The following is a 19674-nucleotide window of genomic DNA, read 5'->3' as shown; positions in this document are numbered from 1 at the left end:
CCCTCCCTGCAGGAGAGCATGGGCCAGCAGGCCAGGCAGATCCGAACTCAGGTGAAGAAGAACACCGTCAGGGACAAATTCAAGCTGGTGCAGAACTTCCTGCAGAGGCTGCGTTTCCTCGCCGATGAGGTAGAACGTGCCGCACCGGGGTACTTCACAAACATGTCGGAGAACCGCGCCTCTAATGAACCCCCGCGGGGCCTTTTCCTTCCAGCCGCAACACAGCATCCCAGATGTGTTCATCTGGATGATGAGTAATAACAAGCGCATCGCCTACGCCCGGATCCCCTCCAAAGACATCCTCTACTCCATGGTGGATGAAGAAATGGGGAAAGACTGCAGCAAAGTCAAGGCTGTCTTCCTCAAGGTATGATTCCCCCACCGCTCCACTCCACTCTGCTCTAAAAGACCTTTGGCTTTGTGCTGTCAAAGGCTGATTATCAGTAAACCGCCTGCTGTGAATGAAGGCGATCCATAATAATTCCGCCTCTTAGTACCTGCTGTTATGTAAAAATCTTTATAACGATTTCCTCCAGCTTCCGGGGAAGAAGGGCTTCGGCCCCGCAGGCTGGACGGTCCAGGCCAAGCTGGAGCTCTACCTGTGGCTCGGCCTCAGCAAGCAAAGGAAGGACTTCCTCAACGGGCTCCCCAACGGCTTCGAGGAAGTCACAGCGGCTAAGGCGGCGCCCGGTCTTCACTCGGCGCCGCCTGTCAGCCTCGTCTACAACAGTAGGTTTATTATGTGTCGTGGAAATTGTTTTGCTTTCGTCCGTTCCCTGCAGGGTCCACTGCATCTTCTTCTCTCACACCTACTCACTTCATGTCCTTTTTCACGACATCTGTAAATCTCCTCACTGCTCTCCCCCCAGGCTTCCTGCCGACACGTTAGCCGTCTCTCCTCTGTGCACGTCCAAACCATCTCAGTTTGTCCTCCTTCAATTCGAGATTCAAGATCTTTATCGTCCCCATGCGAGCACAGCCGAGTCTCTGCTGAAGCACTTCAAGAAAAAATAGAAATGTACAGAGTCTACGCATAGTTTATATGTTTTGTATAGAAATATACCACACATAAATAAGTTAACAAATTGAAACACACAGAATGAAATGAAATAATTCATACTCTCTGGCTTTATCTCCAAAACGTCAAACATGCTCCCTCTCACCCTCAGGTGAGATGGAGCACACGGTGACCAACAAAGGTCACCATGTGAAATGAACCTCAAATGACCTTTACTTTTGTCTTTCTTTCGAAGGGTATTGAACTACGAAAGCACATTGCTACCACCCTAGAAAAAAACAGGGCTCATTATCACATTATAACGTGCAACGAACCCATTTTTATGTGATCATTTTCACGTTAGAACGCAAAGCTATCCAGTTATTTCGTGATAATTTTCACGTAAAAACGTAAAACTATCCCATTTTTTCCGAGATAATTTTCACGCTATAACGTGAAACTATCGCGTTATTTTGTAAGAATTTTCGCGTTATAACATGAAACATCACGTTATTTTGTGATAGTTTCATGTTGAACGTGATACTGAGCTTGCACCTCCATGCCCACTTCCACCACTCCAAAAACCAAAACGATAACTCCCCTTTTATGGCGTTATTGACGTGAAATTTATCACGAAATAACATCATAGTTTCACGTTAAAAAGTGAAAGTGATCACGTAAAAACGTCATAATTTCACATTAAAACGTGATACTGAGCCATGTTTTTTTTTTTCTACAGTGGCAGCAATGCAGTTCCGTATCGAAGACTGTACTTCTGTTGTATTTTTTTGTATTTTTTCACCATCATACTTAAATGCTAAATAAAATATACAAGGGCTTTATACAAACTGTACAACTTTTGCCATTTCAATCGCGTGTGTCCCGCAGTGAAGCAGGTGTTCCAGCTGAGAGCGCACATGTACCAGGCCCGCAGCCTGTTCGCCGCTGACAGCAGTGGCCTTTCGGACCCCTTCGCCCGGGTCTTCTTCTCCTCGCACAGCCAAGTCACCGAGGTGGGTGTTCTGTTTACTTGCCTGACCTCGCGTTCACTCGCGTCAGTCAGGCGGTTAACTCAACCGAGGCGCACGTTCGCAGATCCTGAGCGAGACGCTGTGCCCCACGTGGGACCAGCTGCTGGTGTTTGACGACGTGGAGCTGTTCGGGGAGGCCAGCGAGCTGAGAGACGACCCGCCCATCATTGTGGTGGAGATCTACGACCAGGACACTGTGGTAGGGGCTCGGTCCTTGACTGAATCAGCTGTTCATAGTAGATTTCTGGTTGCCTCTTTGTACCAAATGCCCCGCTAATACATTTCTTTGCTTCTTCTTTCCTCATCTTTGCGTCCATGTACCCACTGTGTTCTGCCACCGTGTCCCTCACATACTCGTTTCGTGCTGCACTGACTAAACAGAGTGACACAAACCTCATATTGCATGAATAAACTTGCATGTGCCATTTGAACATTTCCATCGAGGTCGGTAAACCATGAAACAGAGTTTTTTTTTTTTGAAGATGTTCTGTCTGAATTGTAAATACATCTTCATCAATCGCATGGTAATCTTCAATGATACATATATTTATAAGCAAAGAATTGTTTTTGTTGTTGTTTTCCATTTTAAAGGCCCATTGTGTAGGATTGAATAGTATCTAATGCTTAAAAGGCATGTTTTTCTTTTAAATGTTAATATGAATTCCTGTTTTATAATGTCTTGTTACTCTTATACCAGCTGTGGATAAGGGATAAAATCATAAAACCCCGAGTAGATCCGTTTCATTAGTGATTCCATTGAGAGATTTTTGGCTCTCAAATCAAAACATAGAGACTTTCTGAGGCCAAAAACATGCCTATGTATTTTCTTTATCCCAAATCATGCCAATAGATACATTTAAATTACACACATTGGGCCTTTAAACAAATAACCCTACCCTGCTCAACCAAGACTGACATCAAGTGGCCGCCTTGCAAACTGCACCTCCCACACCTGCGTCTAACTCCCCCATCCCTTGTTCCGTCCACCTCCACCGCCGCGTCGCCTCGCCTCGCTCAGGGCAAGGCCGAGTTCATAGGCCGGACGTTCGCCAAGCCCACCGTCAAGATGTGCGACGAGCACTACGGCCCGCCGAGGTTCCCCCCGCAGCTGGAGTACTACCAGGTGTACAGAGGGAACTGCAGCGCCGGGGAGCTGCTGGCCGCCTTCGAACTGCTGCAGGTAACATCCAGGGACGTGTGACATTCAGGTGACGTTAGGTGTCAGCTGACGGTGGACACGATGTTCGGACTCATTTTACAGACAGGGAAAAAGAAAAAAAAAAGTCGCCGGGGTGCTTTAAATGTAGATTTTTTTCAATCACTTCTCCCTCACCGCCTCACCCGTCTACTTCCATGCTGTAAATCCATCTTTTCTGCTGCCTCCCTCTGTCTCTGTCTCTTCCTTCTCCTTCTCCTGCTGCCAACAGATTCCTTTCAATTCAGAGGAGATCAGACGAGCTCTGATCGCTGTCCATAACTTTGCCGTTCCTCAAATTAAGGTGCTCCTTTCTTTTTTTCCATTCTTCATCGCGCATTGTCTTGCTCTTTGGTTTTTTGCTCTTCGGCCAGATGACTTTCAGATCTCTGGCCCCTATTTTGCTCCTTCTTCTTTGCGCTTATGGATGGATGGAGGACGCATTATAAAGGAGATTTGAGTCTAGAATTAAACTTTTTCATGATTGTGAAATAAAATGAAGCGTTGTAATATTTTTAGATTGGTTTTTGATGGGTTTTGTCCTTTTGTTTAGATCGGCCCGGGGGGTCGGGCTGATCTTCCTCCTCTAGAGGGACCAACAGACTCAGAGCATGGACCCATTCTCCCCGTGCCACTGGGAATCCGGCCTGTTCTGAGCCGCTACCGCATTGAGGTAGGATTTAATCTGCTGTCTTTTCTCATCCCTGTTTTTTTGTTTGCTTGTTATTTGGAAATCCATTTGCCCTTGGCTTTTATTTTGTTCGTCCTTCACGCAGGTTTTGTTCTGGGGCTTAAGAGACCTGAAAAGAATAAATCTGGCTCAAGTGGATCGGCCGCGTGTGGACATCGAGTGCGCAGGGAAAGGCGTGCAGTCGGTTCTCATCCAGAACTACAAGAAGAACCCCAACTTCAGCACCCTGGTCAAGTGGTTCGAAGTGGTAAGTGCAGCAGGATGTCGGATACTCAGGCTTTTAAAACCTTGTTTAATCCCAGACTTGCTTTGCGATCAACGCGACAACATCTTCATCCCAAAGGACCTTCCAGAAAACGAGCTGCTCCACCCGCCACTGAACATCCGAGTGGTGGATTGCCGGGCTTTCGGCCGATACATCCTGGTGGGCTCCCACGCCGTCACCAGCCTGAGGCGCTTCATCTACACCACCCCAGACAAGAACTCAAACAACTGGGCCACGGCAGGTGAGGCGGCAGGGCGGTTTTTAGAAAGGTGATGGATTGAGTGGCGTGGTCTGTTCTTTACATAGAGTAAAGCAGAACCAGCAGCCTGTCGCAGAGGCTGTTCTGTCTATTGAAGACGTGGTTAGTACACTTTAGTAGAGTAATCGTGGGATAGTGATATTCCAGCTCTTTCCCACAATGCCTTTGTTCACCCTTTTTCACCTTGATTTGGGGAAAACAAGCAATATTTAAAAAGACCTGATTCTATGTCTGACAAAACAAGGAAAACCCAAAGGTAGGATGATACGTGCACTAATTTTCAGATCAGTCTTTTCATCCCTGGACTCCAGCCGAGTAGCCTTGCAAGATTAATTGGCCTTGTTTACAGCCCCCCCAAACAAAATTTGCATGTTTTGGCCTCCAGCTAGAAGTGACTGGAGGCTATTTATTGTCAAGTTGTTGACACATATTCTTGTGAGAAAATATTGCTAATGTGAATTTTCTATTGGAATAAATATCACTTTCAAAAACATTTTACTTAAAAAGAAATTGTCTTCACCTACTGAAATTTATTTTTGCCGATCTACTGAGATTTTATAATACTAAGGGCATCAATTCTATAATGATATAATAATAAATAAATTGTGTTGTATTTTTGGATTGGATTGGTTTTGTGCTGTGTTCTTCTGTATTTTACTTTTGTAATGCTCTAAACTTAAACAAAATTGTGCCTCTAAAAGTTTTTCTGTGCCACTCTTAAAGTTGCCAATTAAAAAAAAAAAACCCTCACAGATTGAAACAAGGACTCTTTTTAATCTTCTCTATAATTTCTTCTAAGTGACGACGACAAAGACAAAGTTCTGTTTTTCATTAACTTTGCTGGTTTCTCTGCTCTCTTCCTCTCCCTGACCTCCCTCTCCATCTCTTCCATCTCTTCCATCTTTTCCTGCTGCCTCGCACGTCTTCCTCCTAATCCGCGGCCCCCCGGCTGCCTTCGGCTCCTCCCTCCCTCGCGCCACGGGCCTCTTTAATAGCTAAGCTAATGAACGGCTACATGGTCCTTTCCAACGGCGGCACGCAGCCTCGCTCCTCACCCAGCATTTCCTCCCGCACCTTCTCTCGCCCCGCAGGTGACATCATCGTCAACATGGACTCGGACAGCGCCGTCAGGAAGATGGACACCGTCGTCAAATTGGACGCCGTAAGCTTGCGTTGGGCCTCGTGCACTTTCCGCGCCGTCTTTTCTAAACTGCTGTAATGCTTAGAGTCTCACCTCTCTGTGCTTGTGCCTCCTCTCCCGCCTGCCTCACCCATCCCGCGTATTAATTACTGTGCCGTTTCGTGTGGCGCCCCCCCTGTGGTAGATGTCTGACGCTGTTGTGAAAGTTGACATGGTGAGTAGTTGTTTTCTACCCATATTTGGCAAATATGTCTTATGTACGGAAGATGATCAGGGCCACGAGAAGAGGAAAATAATTAAGATAGAATTTGTTTTTCAAGTTTCCAACTCAAGAATAAAGTTGGAATTTCGAGATATAGTTTACAAAAAAAAAGCTGAAATTTCGTGAATAAAATGGAATTTTTTCAATTTATGTCAACGTCAAGTAAGTCAAAATGTTGAGAAGAAACTCAAAAGGTTCTGCGCGCAAGTCTAGTGGGGTACTTTTAACTGTAGTCGTTTACTTTCAACTGTGGGTAGCTGGGTTAATCCACCTTCCACTATATTCACAAAATTTTGTCCGTTTTACGTCGACTTTTTCCACGAAATTCTGACCTTTATTCACGAAATTTCAACTTAAAACTCGAAATGAAAACGCAAATAAAAGTCTCCTTCCTTTAATATTTTTATCTCTTCTTGTGGCCCTAACCCTCTTTCATACTTATGACCAGCTGGTGCCTCTGTAGTGATCGAACAAAAAGATTTCTCAACGCAAATTGTTGAGCCGTTCGGATTTGCTCTCTTTGGCAGACGGAGGACGAGGGCGACAAAAAGAAGAAGAAGAAGAAAAAGAAGGGGGGCGTGGAGGAGGACGACGAGACGGACGAGCGGGTGCTGGACTGGTGGTCCAAATATTTTGCATCGATAGAGACGCTGAAGGAGGTTAATTGCTTCTCTTCTATTGTCTTCCATGCATGTTTTTGCGCCATTGTTGGGTTTTTCCAATCACGCTGACAACTTTTTTGGGCTTTTCCAGAACCTCCGGGCTCAGGAGGCGGCGCAGGCCGAGGCCGAGGACAAGGAAGACCTGGAGATAGCAGTCGAGACTGGAGGTAGAAACACTCCGGCAGCCAGCACGATTAATGTCTGCTGCTCTGAACTCATTTGTGCAGCACTTTTACAATAATTTAGGCTTTAAAAGTTTTGCTGAACTTTAACATGAGTGCCAAAGCATGAACGTTTGAGTGTTTTATCGCAGAACTGAGCAGTAGAGGGTTTCCTGAAAGCTTTTATTTCCTTACTCTACCTCATTTTTTCCGACAAGGAAGGAGATTGCTCTCACTAAGTGTTCAGTGCGTTGAGAGAGTATAGTGTTGCCAGTGTCTGGGAAATGCAACTCAAACACAGCACGCATGATATTTATCCTTAAATCTCAACTGGAAGCCCACTTTAGATTAAATTGAGTGTATGCTATTGCAATGCTGTGTGTGTGTGTGTGTGTGTGTGTGTGTGTGTGTATTAGAAAAAAAGCCATCTCCATCTCCCTGCTATCATGGATCCACCCCTCATCCACGTTCCACTTCAGTTATTGTCACATTGACCGTTATCGCTCCACGGTGAACATGAAAGCTGGCTGCTGCAGACTTTCATCAGGAATAAAAGGACACTTTTTTTTATTAGAAGTACTCATATTAACACATACGATGCTGAAGGAAGGAAGGTGATGTGGCTTTCATTGACTTTGCTCCTTTTACGTGCAAGGCAGACCAGAGTGCTGTGCAGGAATGAAGACATAAAATACCATCATATTGAATCGTTAATTCAGAAAAATGCGATGATAGTAAAAATTGCATAAAACTAAATGTGTGGAATAGCTGCAGATAATATCCTTTGCAATAAAAAAAAAAATGAATCCCTTGCAACTAAAAGTGATGAAGAGCTCCAAAATGCCCCAGCAAACAAAATGAGTTTTTAAAAGCTTATTATAAAACCTGCAGGTTTTCAGACAGCTTGTTCCAGTTCCTGTTGTTCAAGGCAGCTGCCTTGCCGCGCAGTTATGATCCAGGCACAAAAGATTCAGACAAAAGATCAAACTCTTGGAGCACTGGAGCGGTGTGATATCTCCTCTTTGTCGTGTTTGGAGCTCTGCACTGACACCAAAATCCAACTTCCTCTAAACAAAAGCACAAAGTAATTTCTCAAGGTCCAGCTTTGAACATGAAGCGATTGATTGTTGGAGTTTTGGAGGTAGAAACTATTTTCCTATAATCCTTCACTGCTCACAAGGCTATGAATCAAGTGTATCATCAAATGTTTGATGCAAACACCAGAGAGATTGCAAACATTGTGTTCGAGCAACTAAAAACAAAGCCCCTCCAGCGCTGCTTACTCTCAAAGCGTCTTTTATATCGTGAAAACAAAACAAGAGGCGCCTGAAAGCTTATTTGCACACACGCCGGTCAGCTTTCATGTATGAAATCGCTCCAGCCGTTTTCATGACCCTCACCCCTTCCCATCCCATTGTCCACGTCTTCGAACCCCACGCCCCCGCTCACCTCCGCCATCAGACATCAAACCCGATGACCTTCTTCTGAAAGGCTCCAGGACTAAAGAGAAGAGCCGAGACAAGAAGGCCTCCAAGGATAAGAGGAAGGGTCAGGCTGCGGACGGCCTGGAGAAAAAGCCCAGCAAAGCGAGGGTGGACGAGCTGTTGGTACGTCAGCTGCACGCCCGCGAAACCTACCGCGACCCTGACACCCGTGACACATCGCTTCGTTCTGGCCGACGATGCAGGTCTACAACAAGGAGCTGGAGTGCGAGTACGGCGACTTCGAAGACTGGCTGCACACTTTCAACCTGTTCCGAGGGAAGGCGGGCGACGACGACGAGCACGCGCAGGACGACGACAGGATCGTCGGGAGGTTTAAGGGGTCCTTGTGCATGTATAAGCTGCCCCTGTCCGAGGAGATCACCAGAGAGGCTGGCTTCGATCCCACCATGGGCATGTTCCAGAACATTCCACACAACGACCCAATCAACGTCCTCGTTCGGGTCTTTGTTGTGCGAGTAAGTGGAAGGGTCTTTGAATGGTCCCAGAATATGCAGCCTTCATGTTCCTCATTTTTGGAAAGATAATGTGTCTCTAGTCTGACCCAATGAAAAGGCCTATTATTTACTTCTTTTGCTGGCTCTGCTTTTCACAAAATGTATGCTGATGTTCTGCATCAGCCCTTAATGATGTCACGATGGGCTTCGCTTCATAAAATCCCTTTTTGGACCATTCCAAACATGTTGGAAACCCCTATCAGTATCAACCTTAGGAACTAAAATTAGCAGTGGTGTTTTGAGGATAAGTCCACAGTCAACAAAACCAGCTGTTGCGTCTTTGGATTTAACTCTGTTCCGTCTCGCTCAGGCGACAGATCTTCATCCCGCCGACATCAACGGGAAGGCAGATCCGTACGTTGTCATCAAGCTGGGAAAGTCGGAGATCAGGGACAAAGAGAATTACATCTCAAAACAGCTCAACCCTGTATTTGGCAAGTATGTTTAAAAAAAAACCCAACAACAACAACAATATGTTGATGGTGTTTCAGGGTGACTCTGATTCACAATAGCACCGTCATTCAACACTCCCCACGTGTGCCCTTCAGATCGTTCGACATCGAGGCCACGTTCCCCATGGAGTCCATGTTGACCGTGTCCGTGTACGACTGGGACCTTGTCGGGACTGACGACCTGATCGGAGAGACCAAGATCGACCTGGAGAATCGCTTCTACAGCAAATACCGAGCCACCTGCGGCATTTCCACCACTTACTCTGTGTGAGCTTTCATCCCAGCGTGTCTCGTTGGGAGCACGGCATTGGTCCGACCTCCCATTAGTCCGACAAATTGCGCATTGGTCCGACCCCCTGTAACCGTAACCCTAACCGTAATGGTAAGCCTAATGGGAGGGCGGACCGATGTGCAATTTGTCAGACTAATGGGAGGTCGGACTAATGGAAAGTTCCCATTTAGTTATCGTACTTACACTGTCAATCCTACGTGATATTGCATTGAACGCAAACACAAATGTCCTCCATTTGTCTGACATTTCCGTTCACCCTTTACTGTCAGCCATGGATACAACATCTGGCGAGACCCCATGAAGCCCACTCAGATCCTGGCGAAGCTCTGCAAAGACGGGAAGATCGACGGACCTCACTACGGGCCGGGCGGCAAGGTTAAGGTGGCAAATCGGATTTTCCTGGGAACAACGGAGATCGAGGATGAAAATGGTACAAGTCTAATCTTACAGGTTGAGTGTGTAATATTTGGAGACTTTGAGATAAAATAGTGACATCAAGTGGTTAGACTTTAGATTGCAGTGCTCTTTCACTCAGCCTCCCTCTCCCAAGTTTGCCAGTGAACTACAATGACCTGCGCACACAAATCTAACCTACCTTGTCCTCGTTCTTCTTCGCTGGTTTAAATGAGGACGCGATCATTCACCCTTACCCTTACAATTACACAGTACACACTTTTATTAATGCATTTATGGGAAGTATGGGAAGTTTTTATCAAGATGAAAATTTTAAATCAGGTCAAATTCTACACACTGAATGAAAAGTCAACTAAGGTAATTATTTCCCCCAAAAGAGCTTTTTGCCGCAGTCACCACTGATGATTTCCTTCGGGATTAAACTTGACTCTTTGTTGTAATGGAAATGCAATTAATTGAAGACAGGCAGTCACTGAAGATACCAGAAGCTCATTGACTTCTATGAGAGCACTCCCTGCTTTTTTTGTGTGTTTTTCACGCATACCTCAGGCCTGAAGAAGCAGACTGAGGAGCACCTGGCTCTGACCGTGCTCAACCACTGGGAGGAGATCCCGCGGGTGGGCTGCAAGCTCGTGCCCGAACACGTGGAGACCAGACCCTTGCTGAATCCCGACAAACCTGGAATTGAACAGGCAGGGGCGGAGGGGAACTCACCTTGAGTTGAATTATTTTTTTAAAATCACATTACGATTAAATATTTTTTTTTTTTAAATCTATTTTTTGTTTGCACTAAAAGGGTCGTATCGAGATGTGGGTGGACATGTTCCCCATGGACATGCCTGCACCGGGACCTGCGATTGACATATCGCCACGTAAACCAAAGAGGTACGTTGGTGGTCGTAGGATACCAGAAGAACCTTTTTACATTTTTCTGATTCAAAATAAATTAAACTCATTACATTTCCAAATGACACTGCAGCCGCTTTGAAAGGATCTAAATTGCCTCAGTCTTCTTTCAACAGACTGTGTAGTTTTATCTCCAGGGTGTGCGGCGGTGAGTCAGCTTGTCTAGTCAGCTCTCCATTCACTGTGCAGATAAGTCCAACTGTATATGTGTGTGTTTGTGTCGTGTTCCTTCCTCCCTCCCTCCTCTGCCAGATATGAGCTCAGGGTGATTATTTGGAATACAGACGAAGTTATACTGGAGGACGATGATTACTTCACTGGGGAAAAGTCCAGTGACATATTTGTGAGGGGGTAGGTACAGCGGGACGCGGCCTCCGAAGCCTCGTCCCGTGGGTGTGCGCTGTGCGTGAAATCTTTTATTTTCTTAACCATTACTTTTTTTTTCCTTTTGCTTTCTTTTTGTTTCCATTGTGTGTGTGTGTGTGTGTGTGTGTGTGTGTGTGTCTGTTTTTTTTGTGTGTGTGCGTGTCACGTCTGTTTTTGTGTCTGTGGCGTGTCTCCTGTCTCTGTGTGTCTGTCGTCCTCTCTCTTCTCCTCTGGCTCGATGCTCTGCTGTTGTCTAGCTTTGAGCTTCGCGTTATTATTTGGAACACTGATGACGTAATTCTAGAGGACGATGCTTTCATGACAGGAGAGAAGATGTCTGACATCTATGTCAGGGGGTAAAAACACACAAATCCATCGCATGGCTCGTACAAGTGCCTCCCTGCCTCCCCCCACCTCCCCCACCCCCCTTTTTACCCGAGGCCTGTGATGTCACTTCCTCCTCTTTCCCGTCTGAACGCTCCATCCAGCACGCAACCTCAGTTTCTCCGATATGCTCTCCAAGTAGCACGCTGACTTTCCTCCCTCAGGATCAAACCACTTTAACAGCTTGTTTGGCATCAATTACCAAAAAATATAGAATACATTATTTAGACTGACAATAAAAACCTTAAAGATCCCATTTGATGGCTTTTTCAGTACTTTATTTTTTAACTTCATAATCAATCTTCCGATCTTCAGACAATAGCATATTTAGCCCTCTGTTTACAGCTTCCTGCTAACACCCTTGGTTTTATTTTCCCACTAACACTGATGCTTTTGTGTACGTTCCTCGTGTTCGGAAGGGGACAAAACCAAAACGGCAATGACAGCTTCATATATCATTGTTTGAAAAAGTATTGGTCAAATGAACTCCACAACGGCATGATATTGGTCCTTTAAACTTGACAGAAAGTCACTTTGGCACCTGGTGGTTTGGTCCTGGATTGCAGATTTTGCGTGAAACTTGTTTTTTTTTTAAAGAAAACAAAAACTAAAAAAAAAAACTTTTCCTGTAAACTTTTGTCACGATATGGGGCCCCTTGCATGTATTGAAGGAGGGAATCTGCATGGCGCTACAACTGAGCTCCAATGTTTGCCTTTTTTGACCAAAAAAAAAAGAACAAAACATTGTCCCAATACTGGCCATTCCACTGCTCTTCACAGACATTATGACTTGCTACAAGGTGCATTGAAATGTTAAGCCTGTCCAATTAAATCCCATCGCACTCTCCCCCACCGACCAATTTAAAAGGGTGTTCTTGTAGACAGGAGGGCTTGCGGAAGACAGAGAGGAGTCCACCAAAACGTGCTCGATTAAGTCTGACCATTTTCTGCTATTGCTGCCCAACCGGCAAATCCCTGGTTTACTGCCACCAGCAAGATTGTATGAGCACCGGAGCGCTCACACACTCAGATTGCTGTTGTCATAGTCATGATATTGCTCAGTGTTCTTTGATCTACAGCCAAACAGTAGCAAAAAAAATCATCCTCTGCCAACAGCAACTATCCATCTAAAGACAGTGCTTTACATCTCCAGTGTAGTATCATGGTGCCACACAATTATTGTACTGCAGATTTTTATGCAGTGATTGAGGACGATGATGTGGGTTTGTGGTAAGATAATGAACGGAACTCACACTTTAACTGAAGCGGTTACGACAGGCATGGGCAAACTATGGCCTGTGGGCCGTATGCGGCCCGCCAAGCTTGAAAAAATTATATTAATTAAAACTAAGTCATAAAATAGCTATATTTCATTTTTCCTCTGATGAGTTGGGTCACCAAAACACTCCATCCCTCTGCTGCTGCTCCGTCACCTCCGCATCGCTTCACCAGAGACGCTTTTCGAATCTGGAGAGTGTCACAAATCCGCGGACGTGTGACCCTAGGACGGTGCGGCAGCTATCACAGTTGATTGTTAGGCAATGGGGCAAATTGTTTTACACCTCAAAGGTCACGTGCCCCTCGACAGATCTCAATTTTTCAGCCCAGTGGAGCAGCTTAATGCGATTGTTATTATCAATGAGGAAACTTCGATGCGTTAAGGTCAAGCCCTTTGTATGCAGCCGCCCACAAAATTCTGCAATCAATCTTTTACTTAAAATAAACTAATGCAACAAAAAGAAAACTTGCTGTGTCTTATTCGGGACAAAAACAAGGCGGCCACAAGGTGATAGGTAGGTAGGAGGGTAGTGATGATGAGCCCTTTGTGACATCACAAGGGGGTCATTTTATCAGTGCGGCACAAACCTTTAAAGGATGGATAATGCGAATAAGTAAAATAGAGACTTTCTCTGACTGGGCAAGAGACATTGTTAGAAAAAGAAAAGGGGTAAATAGAATATGGGATATTTTAAAGTATTGTCGAAGTGCTGGCCCTGAACCAGAAGAACTCACAGGGCATGTTTAGGTGGCATTACCCTGATGCTCTCCTCCCTCCTCCACCCGAGCCTGACTGACCCCCAGCCAGCGACGCACCACTCACTCCCCTTCATTTAGCCTGACACAGTCTGCCGTCGTCAGGATGCGTTTCCCCAATTTCCCTGCTCTTAACGTTGCACTGTGAGCATTGAGTGTGCAGCCCACCTCCCTCCCACCCCCAAACCCCCCCACTCCCTCCTGCGGAAGCCAGACTCGGTCAGCTGTTAGGGACAGAGCTCCAGGCAGCACAGCATGGCTTCGAAGGCTTTGATCCTCTCTTGTAAACATCCAGAAAAATCGAGATCGGAAATCAAAAATTCTTCTTCTTCTACTAACAGTAGTGTGGTTTTGTGATTGCATGAGCACTGAAGACAGTGTGAAGCTCCAACACCAAATCCTATTTTGTCATTATAATCTTAGATATAACGTACGATTTGGTTTTGGAGAGACACATTCTGTTTTGTTTTGTTTTATTTTGGATTTTATTTTATTTTTTTGTCCTCATCTCTCTTGTTAGCCTGGTACGTTTAACACGTGTGCCTGCTTAAACCAGCCAAATCACTTTGTTACAATTGACGGACAAGTTTTTAAAAAAAATATGCATGAACGGAAAATCTAAATCTTCTGAACTGAACCTCACTGATCATTGTTTGGATGTCGCCCTAAGCCTGTCCTGCACTGCCCGTCCCGCAGGTGGTTGAAAGGGCAGCAGGAGGACAAGCAGGACACAGACGTGCACTACCACTCCCTGACTGGAGAGGGCAACTTCAACTGGCGCTTCGTCTATCCCTTCGACTATCTCATGGCCGAGGAGAAGATCGTCATCTCCAAGAAGGAGTCCATGTTCTCCTGGGACGAGACGGAGTATAAGATTCCCCCTCGCCTCACGCTGCAGGTGTGGGATGCCGACCACTTCTCCGCCGATGACTTCCTGGGTGAGGACTGAGACGCACGCGGCTGGTCGTGTTTAGAACCTGTTTCGTTCGATGGAAACACCAAAGGATGAACTTTTCTGCAGGTGCGATCGAGTTGGACCTCAATCGGTTCCCTCGCGGCGCCAAGACGGCCAAGCAGTGTTCCCTCAACATGATCAAAAACGAGCACGAGCTTCCGACCATTTCCATCTTCAAGCAGAAGAGGGTCAAGGGCTGGTGGCCGTTTGTGGCCCGGGATGAGAACGATGAGATTGAGCTCACGGTAAGAAACTCAATGGGACACCCGGAGGGCCATTCTGAAAGTACAACACACGGGTGCTCCACAGATCTTTAAATGTCCATCTGTCTATTTGCATAAATACACGTTTGTGTATGTATATAGCCATATGAAATAATACAGGCAACAGGCTTTCTGACTGTCGGCTTGTGATGTGACGCCGCAGGGTAAAGTGGAGGCCGAGCTCCACCTGGTGACGCTGGAGGAGGCGGAGAAAAGTCCGGTGGGCCTCGGGCGGAACGAGCCGGACCCCCTGGAGAAACCGAAGTAAGGCATCGCTGCGGCGACCGCACTGTCACTCACACTGTCACTCACACTGTCACTCACACAGAAGTGAAAATTCACGTTGAAGACTTGACCCTCTTTCCTTTCGCTGGTTTTGAGAGACCAAGAGAACCAGGCGGTGACTCCTGTTACTCCTCAGCTTAGGCTCCCTCTCTGAGAGACAGACGTCTCACTTTGTCTGACCGCTCCGGTCTCTTCCACAGTTTTAAGGCGACTGCCCTTTTTTTTTTTTTTTTGGCACTTGTTTCCCTCCTGCCATCTCTTCAACTGTCTCCCTCTGTCTCTGCCCTCCCCTGGCCCCGCCCCCTCCTCTGTTGTACATGTAACCCCCTCCCACCCCCCTTCTCTGTGTACTTTACCTCCATCTGCATCCCCCCCCTGCTCTCCCCTCTTTTTTCCCCACGCACAAGTCGCCCGGACACCAGTCTAATGTGGTTTCTCAGCCCCCTGAAGTCCATTCGTTACTTCATCTGGCACAACTACCGCTGGCTGATCCTCAAGCTCCTGGGCCTGGTGCTGCTGCTGCTCATGCTGGGCCTCTTCCTCTACTCCATTCCCGGCTACCTGGTCAAGAAGATACTGGGGGCGTGACGTGCCGGTAGCCTCCGCACCCCCCTCCCCCTCCCCTCCTCGCCTCCTCCGCCTCTCTATCTAGACCCTTTTTGCTTCCTGGAGTCACCTGTCCTTTCCTTAACAAACTTAATTTCTTTTTACTCCCCCCTTCTTCTTCTGCTTTCTGTTTCCTCTCTGTTGCCGTAGCTGTTAGATGAGTGTCGGTGCCTTTTTTTCACATCACTCATCCAATGAATGACCAGATGTTTGTTTGTTTGTTTGTTTGTTTTTTGAAAAAGGAGGGCTGTTATTGGTTGCAGCCAGACATACGGCAAATGAATTATTCATTTAGCATTGTGGAAACATTCCACCTTCCAACACCCAATCACCCACAACTGCAGTACTGCAGTGCCAACTGTATTGTAACTGTGTTGCGTTTTGCATAACTTGTCAGTCGTATGTATTTACGTTAGGGCTGTCAGCATTAACGCATTAATCGCGATTAATTAATCAATCGATCAAAGAAACACAAGAAAATCCGGTAAGTCTTCAAAATAAAAGCAATTTTCAAAATAAAATACCGCGATTGACAAATGTGATCATATTTGTGTATGTTATAACACGTAGTCAGCCCATCTGGACAATTTCTGGTAAGAAATACGTTACATCATGGGGTTAAAACTGCCTTGAAATGCTAAATAACAGAATTTTACACATGCAATTCAAACGCCGATTAATCGCAGTTAACTATGAAGATTCTGCAATTAATCACAATTAAAAAAATGAATCGTTTGACAGCCCTAATTTATATATAAGCGTTACGAAATGTAAAGAGTGGACAGGACCCTTAAATCACCTAAATAACAACACCTCCACTCCCACATTCTGACCTGGCGGGGAAGAAAATTCAGGAGGCAACAACGAAAAAACTAAACTTGCTGTCACTCAAAAATTCAGCATTAATGTTGTAGCTGTTTTTTTGTGCCTTTTTTTTTTTCTGGACGAGTAGCAAAACATGACTCCTTGGCCCAATAGTGGCACCTTAAGTTGTCGCTACCTGTCTGTCAAATTGGACTCTGTCCTCAGTGGTGCAGGAGTCAAACAAGTGTGTCCGCAGCCACTGGTCAGTCATCCATCCATGATCATCATCCTTTAGTTCATCGTCATCACGTCCATCGTGCAGATGCTTTTGGTGTCCGGCTTGTGGCGTGACCTTTTAGCCTCCCTGGCGTCGTTCAGCATGCCTTAGCAAAAACAGCGGTGCCCTGCCACGCCTCCTCCAAACCACTAATGGCCACTTCCTCTTTCCATGTCTGTGCCCTCCCACCCCGTCCCATCCCATTTCTTCCCCACTCTGTGCATTTACTGCCAAATCCCCCCTCCCCCACCCTGCAGTCGCCCGGACACCACCTTCCTGTGGTTCCTGAGCCCGCTGAAAGCCATCCGCTACCTGGTGTGCAACCGCTACAAGTGGCTGATCATCAAGATTGTGCTGGCCCTGCTGCTGCTCATCATGCTGGGCCTCTTCCTCTACAGCATGCCTGGCTACCTCGTCAAGAAGCTGCTCGGAGCCTGAGAGGGCTGCCGGCCGGGGTCTGCGGGGAGGCGGGGTGGCGGGGGTGGCCGGCTGGTTGCATATTTGGATGGATGGATGGATGCGTGTTTGAATGGATGGATGGATGCATAATGGATGGGTGATCCCAAAACAGTCGGCCACTTCCGACCTCGGCTCAAATGAGGAAGGCAGAACCACCCAACCAAACTCTCTACTGCTCGACCTGATGTGCAGCACCCCCAATCTGTAAACCCGCACAGCAGGAACTTTTCCCAGTCCATCCCAGTGATCACCGACTAAAAGCATTTTTGGACAACTCCAAAAAATTCAGCGAGTTTCCAAAACTAATCAATCGTTGCAATGAAGGTTTTTGAAGACAATTGTGAGAAAAAAAAAAACACAGACGAAGAATCTTCTTCGGGTAACGAACAGCTACAGAGGTTAGCGTTACTGCAGGGGCCACGGTTTCATCAGAGCTGGTTGTTTTTTCACATTATAAGAAGGACCAAAAGAAGCACCAATAACGTGATTGCTGTTTATTTTTATTTATTTATTTCTTATTGCAGTAATGTGTGACTCTAAAAACCTCCGTGAAACCAGCGATAACAAATCAGATCAGTTTGCCCCAATCACGTTCAAACTAGTCCTTCACCCTTTCCAAACACTCTCTGACGGCCTTTTTCCAGACGGATGCATGAGATACATCTGCAAAGGGTTCAGGGAAAATGTCCACCTGACGAGCAGGATTTACATTTCAAACCCATCCTTGAACTGACTAAAAAGCAATCATTTGCCACAATATACCCCCCCCCCCCCGCCTCCCCCCCCTTCTATAAATATGGATATCCGTCAAAAAAAACAAACAAACATGTATTTTGTACAGCTCATCCACAAGCAAAAAAAAATTAAATTAAATATATTAAGTGGCCAGAAGATTGCATGGACATTCATTTCAAGTGATGCTATCAAGTCTAATGTTCATTTTGTTAAATAGGGAACAAATGTGTCGACACTTTGCAAAGGCCCTCGTCTCAGCACTATATAGAGAAAATAATGCAGTGTTTTCAACAACTCCTCTAAGTATAGCTCTTTTTTTTCCCCAAAAAAAATCTAACCTCTCCTGTCGGAAGATGCAATATCACATGAGGCGCTCACCAGTAACTTGTATCGTCATTAACCCGCGAAGACACCAACCGGCTTCTAGACACGTTTGCACTACCTGGGGAGTTTTGGTTGTTGACGAGCACATTCTGAAACACTGCAATCAACTCCTTGTGATGTTTCCAGTGAGCAAAGTGTTCATATGCTGCTTGTTGATGCTGTTTTGGAGGCGTTTAGAGCAAAGTCTTACCTTTTTTTATAATGAAAACCCATTTGAGATCTTGCGGTCTTTGCACACTTGAAGAATAATACTGCAGAAATACAAAGAAAGATGTCTATTTTTCCTAATAAAAGCTCAGAGACTGAAAACAAGGTGGCTGGGAAATCGAAATTTGGAAATAAAAATAGAATAACGATAAATCCAAACTTCTTCTGCAGGGTTCAGTTGAAACGGCAGCGCAACGTATTTAATCTCACGGAACAAAGCAAATAAAATCGACTTTTGTCATCAAATATTTGCTGCGGTGGATAGTTGTAGAATTCTTTTCGTCTCTTAAGCACATTCTGAGTGGACCTGTGAGTTATTCTTTGGAAACGATGATTTGTGTCTTCTTCTTTCTGTTGTTACTGTTGATCGAAGGAAGGAAAAATTCCACTCAGCTGCGTCTGACTCCGAAAAGCAACAAGTACTCCGAGTTTAATGCTGTTTTTTTTTTCTACCAAAATGTCCTCTTAATGTCAATATGCATGCGTTGCTGTGATAAAACGACCGCGCGTTGGTCGTGTGTGTTGGCATGTCTTTTACTGTTTGACACAAAAGAAAACAAACAAACAAACCACCGACCCTCTTATTGTCCGACTTTACAGGACGGCCTCATGTGGGAATTCAGATTAAAGTGCACTTGAGCGGGAGTAGTGACAAGGGTTCCGTCCCTTGAAGACTTGACTGTGGAACAACGTCAGATGGCATCGTTTGCAGTGTCCATTTACTCCCGGTGACAGTTTTACCCAGTGCTTGACCTCATTTTGTCGTTGCCGTCTTTTGTGATGACGCGTTTTAGCCGCAGTCCGTCGGAGTCGTTCGCACTTACCTTGCTTGTTTTTATCCCCGGTGTTTTTTTGTGTTTATATATCTGTTGAACAGTGTGCAGTATTTATTTTCTGTCTGACTTTTTTTTTTTTTTTTGGTGGGGGGGGGGGGGGCAGTTTGAAATAAACTGAAATTCCACAGAAACACGTTCGTGGTTGTCCGAGTGGCTTCTGTTGCAGTGAGAATGCAGTGGAACAGTGAAGGATGAAGAACAAGGCACTGATAGGTTTGATTTGATTTGAGGACTGATTCCTGAAAATATATAAAAATATAATATAACTCGACTTTGCAATAAAGGGAGTTGAATCAGTTCTTTTTTTATTATTATTATTATTTTTACGATTCTCATCTTTTTAAGGTTAAAA

General features: G+C 45.6%; 1 protein-coding gene across 1 annotated transcript in view; it reads left to right on the top strand.

Annotated features, from left to right (window-relative positions):
* The window catches only part of otofa (otoferlin a), a 65318-nt gene extending 45865 nt beyond the window's left edge, over positions 1-19453 (top strand). Inside the window, exons 21-45 of the mRNA XM_076013500.1 lie at positions 13-129; positions 215-367; positions 537-729; positions 1886-2010; positions 2093-2227; positions 3047-3208; positions 3777-3896; positions 4000-4161; positions 4258-4420; positions 5530-5600; positions 5764-5793; positions 6369-6500; positions 6595-6670; positions 8126-8271; positions 8352-8624; positions 8974-9101; positions 9212-9382; positions 9677-9837; positions 10371-10513; positions 10618-10706; positions 10980-11078; positions 14208-14449; positions 14533-14711; positions 14893-14993; positions 16959-19453. Of these exons, the coding sequence (XP_075869615.1) occupies positions 13-129; positions 215-367; positions 537-729; positions 1886-2010; positions 2093-2227; positions 3047-3208; positions 3777-3896; positions 4000-4161; positions 4258-4420; positions 5530-5600; positions 5764-5793; positions 6369-6500; positions 6595-6670; positions 8126-8271; positions 8352-8624; positions 8974-9101; positions 9212-9382; positions 9677-9837; positions 10371-10513; positions 10618-10706; positions 10980-11078; positions 14208-14449; positions 14533-14711; positions 14893-14993; positions 16959-17139 (3552 nt within the window). The 3' untranslated portion in view covers positions 17140-19453. The remainder of the gene's footprint in view (positions 1-12; positions 130-214; positions 368-536; positions 730-1885; positions 2011-2092; positions 2228-3046; positions 3209-3776; positions 3897-3999; positions 4162-4257; positions 4421-5529; positions 5601-5763; positions 5794-6368; positions 6501-6594; positions 6671-8125; positions 8272-8351; positions 8625-8973; positions 9102-9211; positions 9383-9676; positions 9838-10370; positions 10514-10617; positions 10707-10979; positions 11079-14207; positions 14450-14532; positions 14712-14892; positions 14994-16958) is intronic.
* Positions 19454-19674: the final 221 nt, after the last annotated feature.

Source organism: Nelusetta ayraudi, unplaced genomic scaffold (assembly GCF_046127955.1).
Source record: "Nelusetta ayraudi isolate G7.1 ecotype Tasmania unplaced genomic scaffold, CSIRO-AGI_Nayr_v1 ptg000151l, whole genome shotgun sequence".
NCBI lineage: Eukaryota > Metazoa > Chordata > Actinopteri > Tetraodontiformes > Monacanthidae > Nelusetta > Nelusetta ayraudi.
Note: the sequence above shows the minus strand (reverse complement) of the source record. Positions and strands in the feature narration are given on the sequence as shown.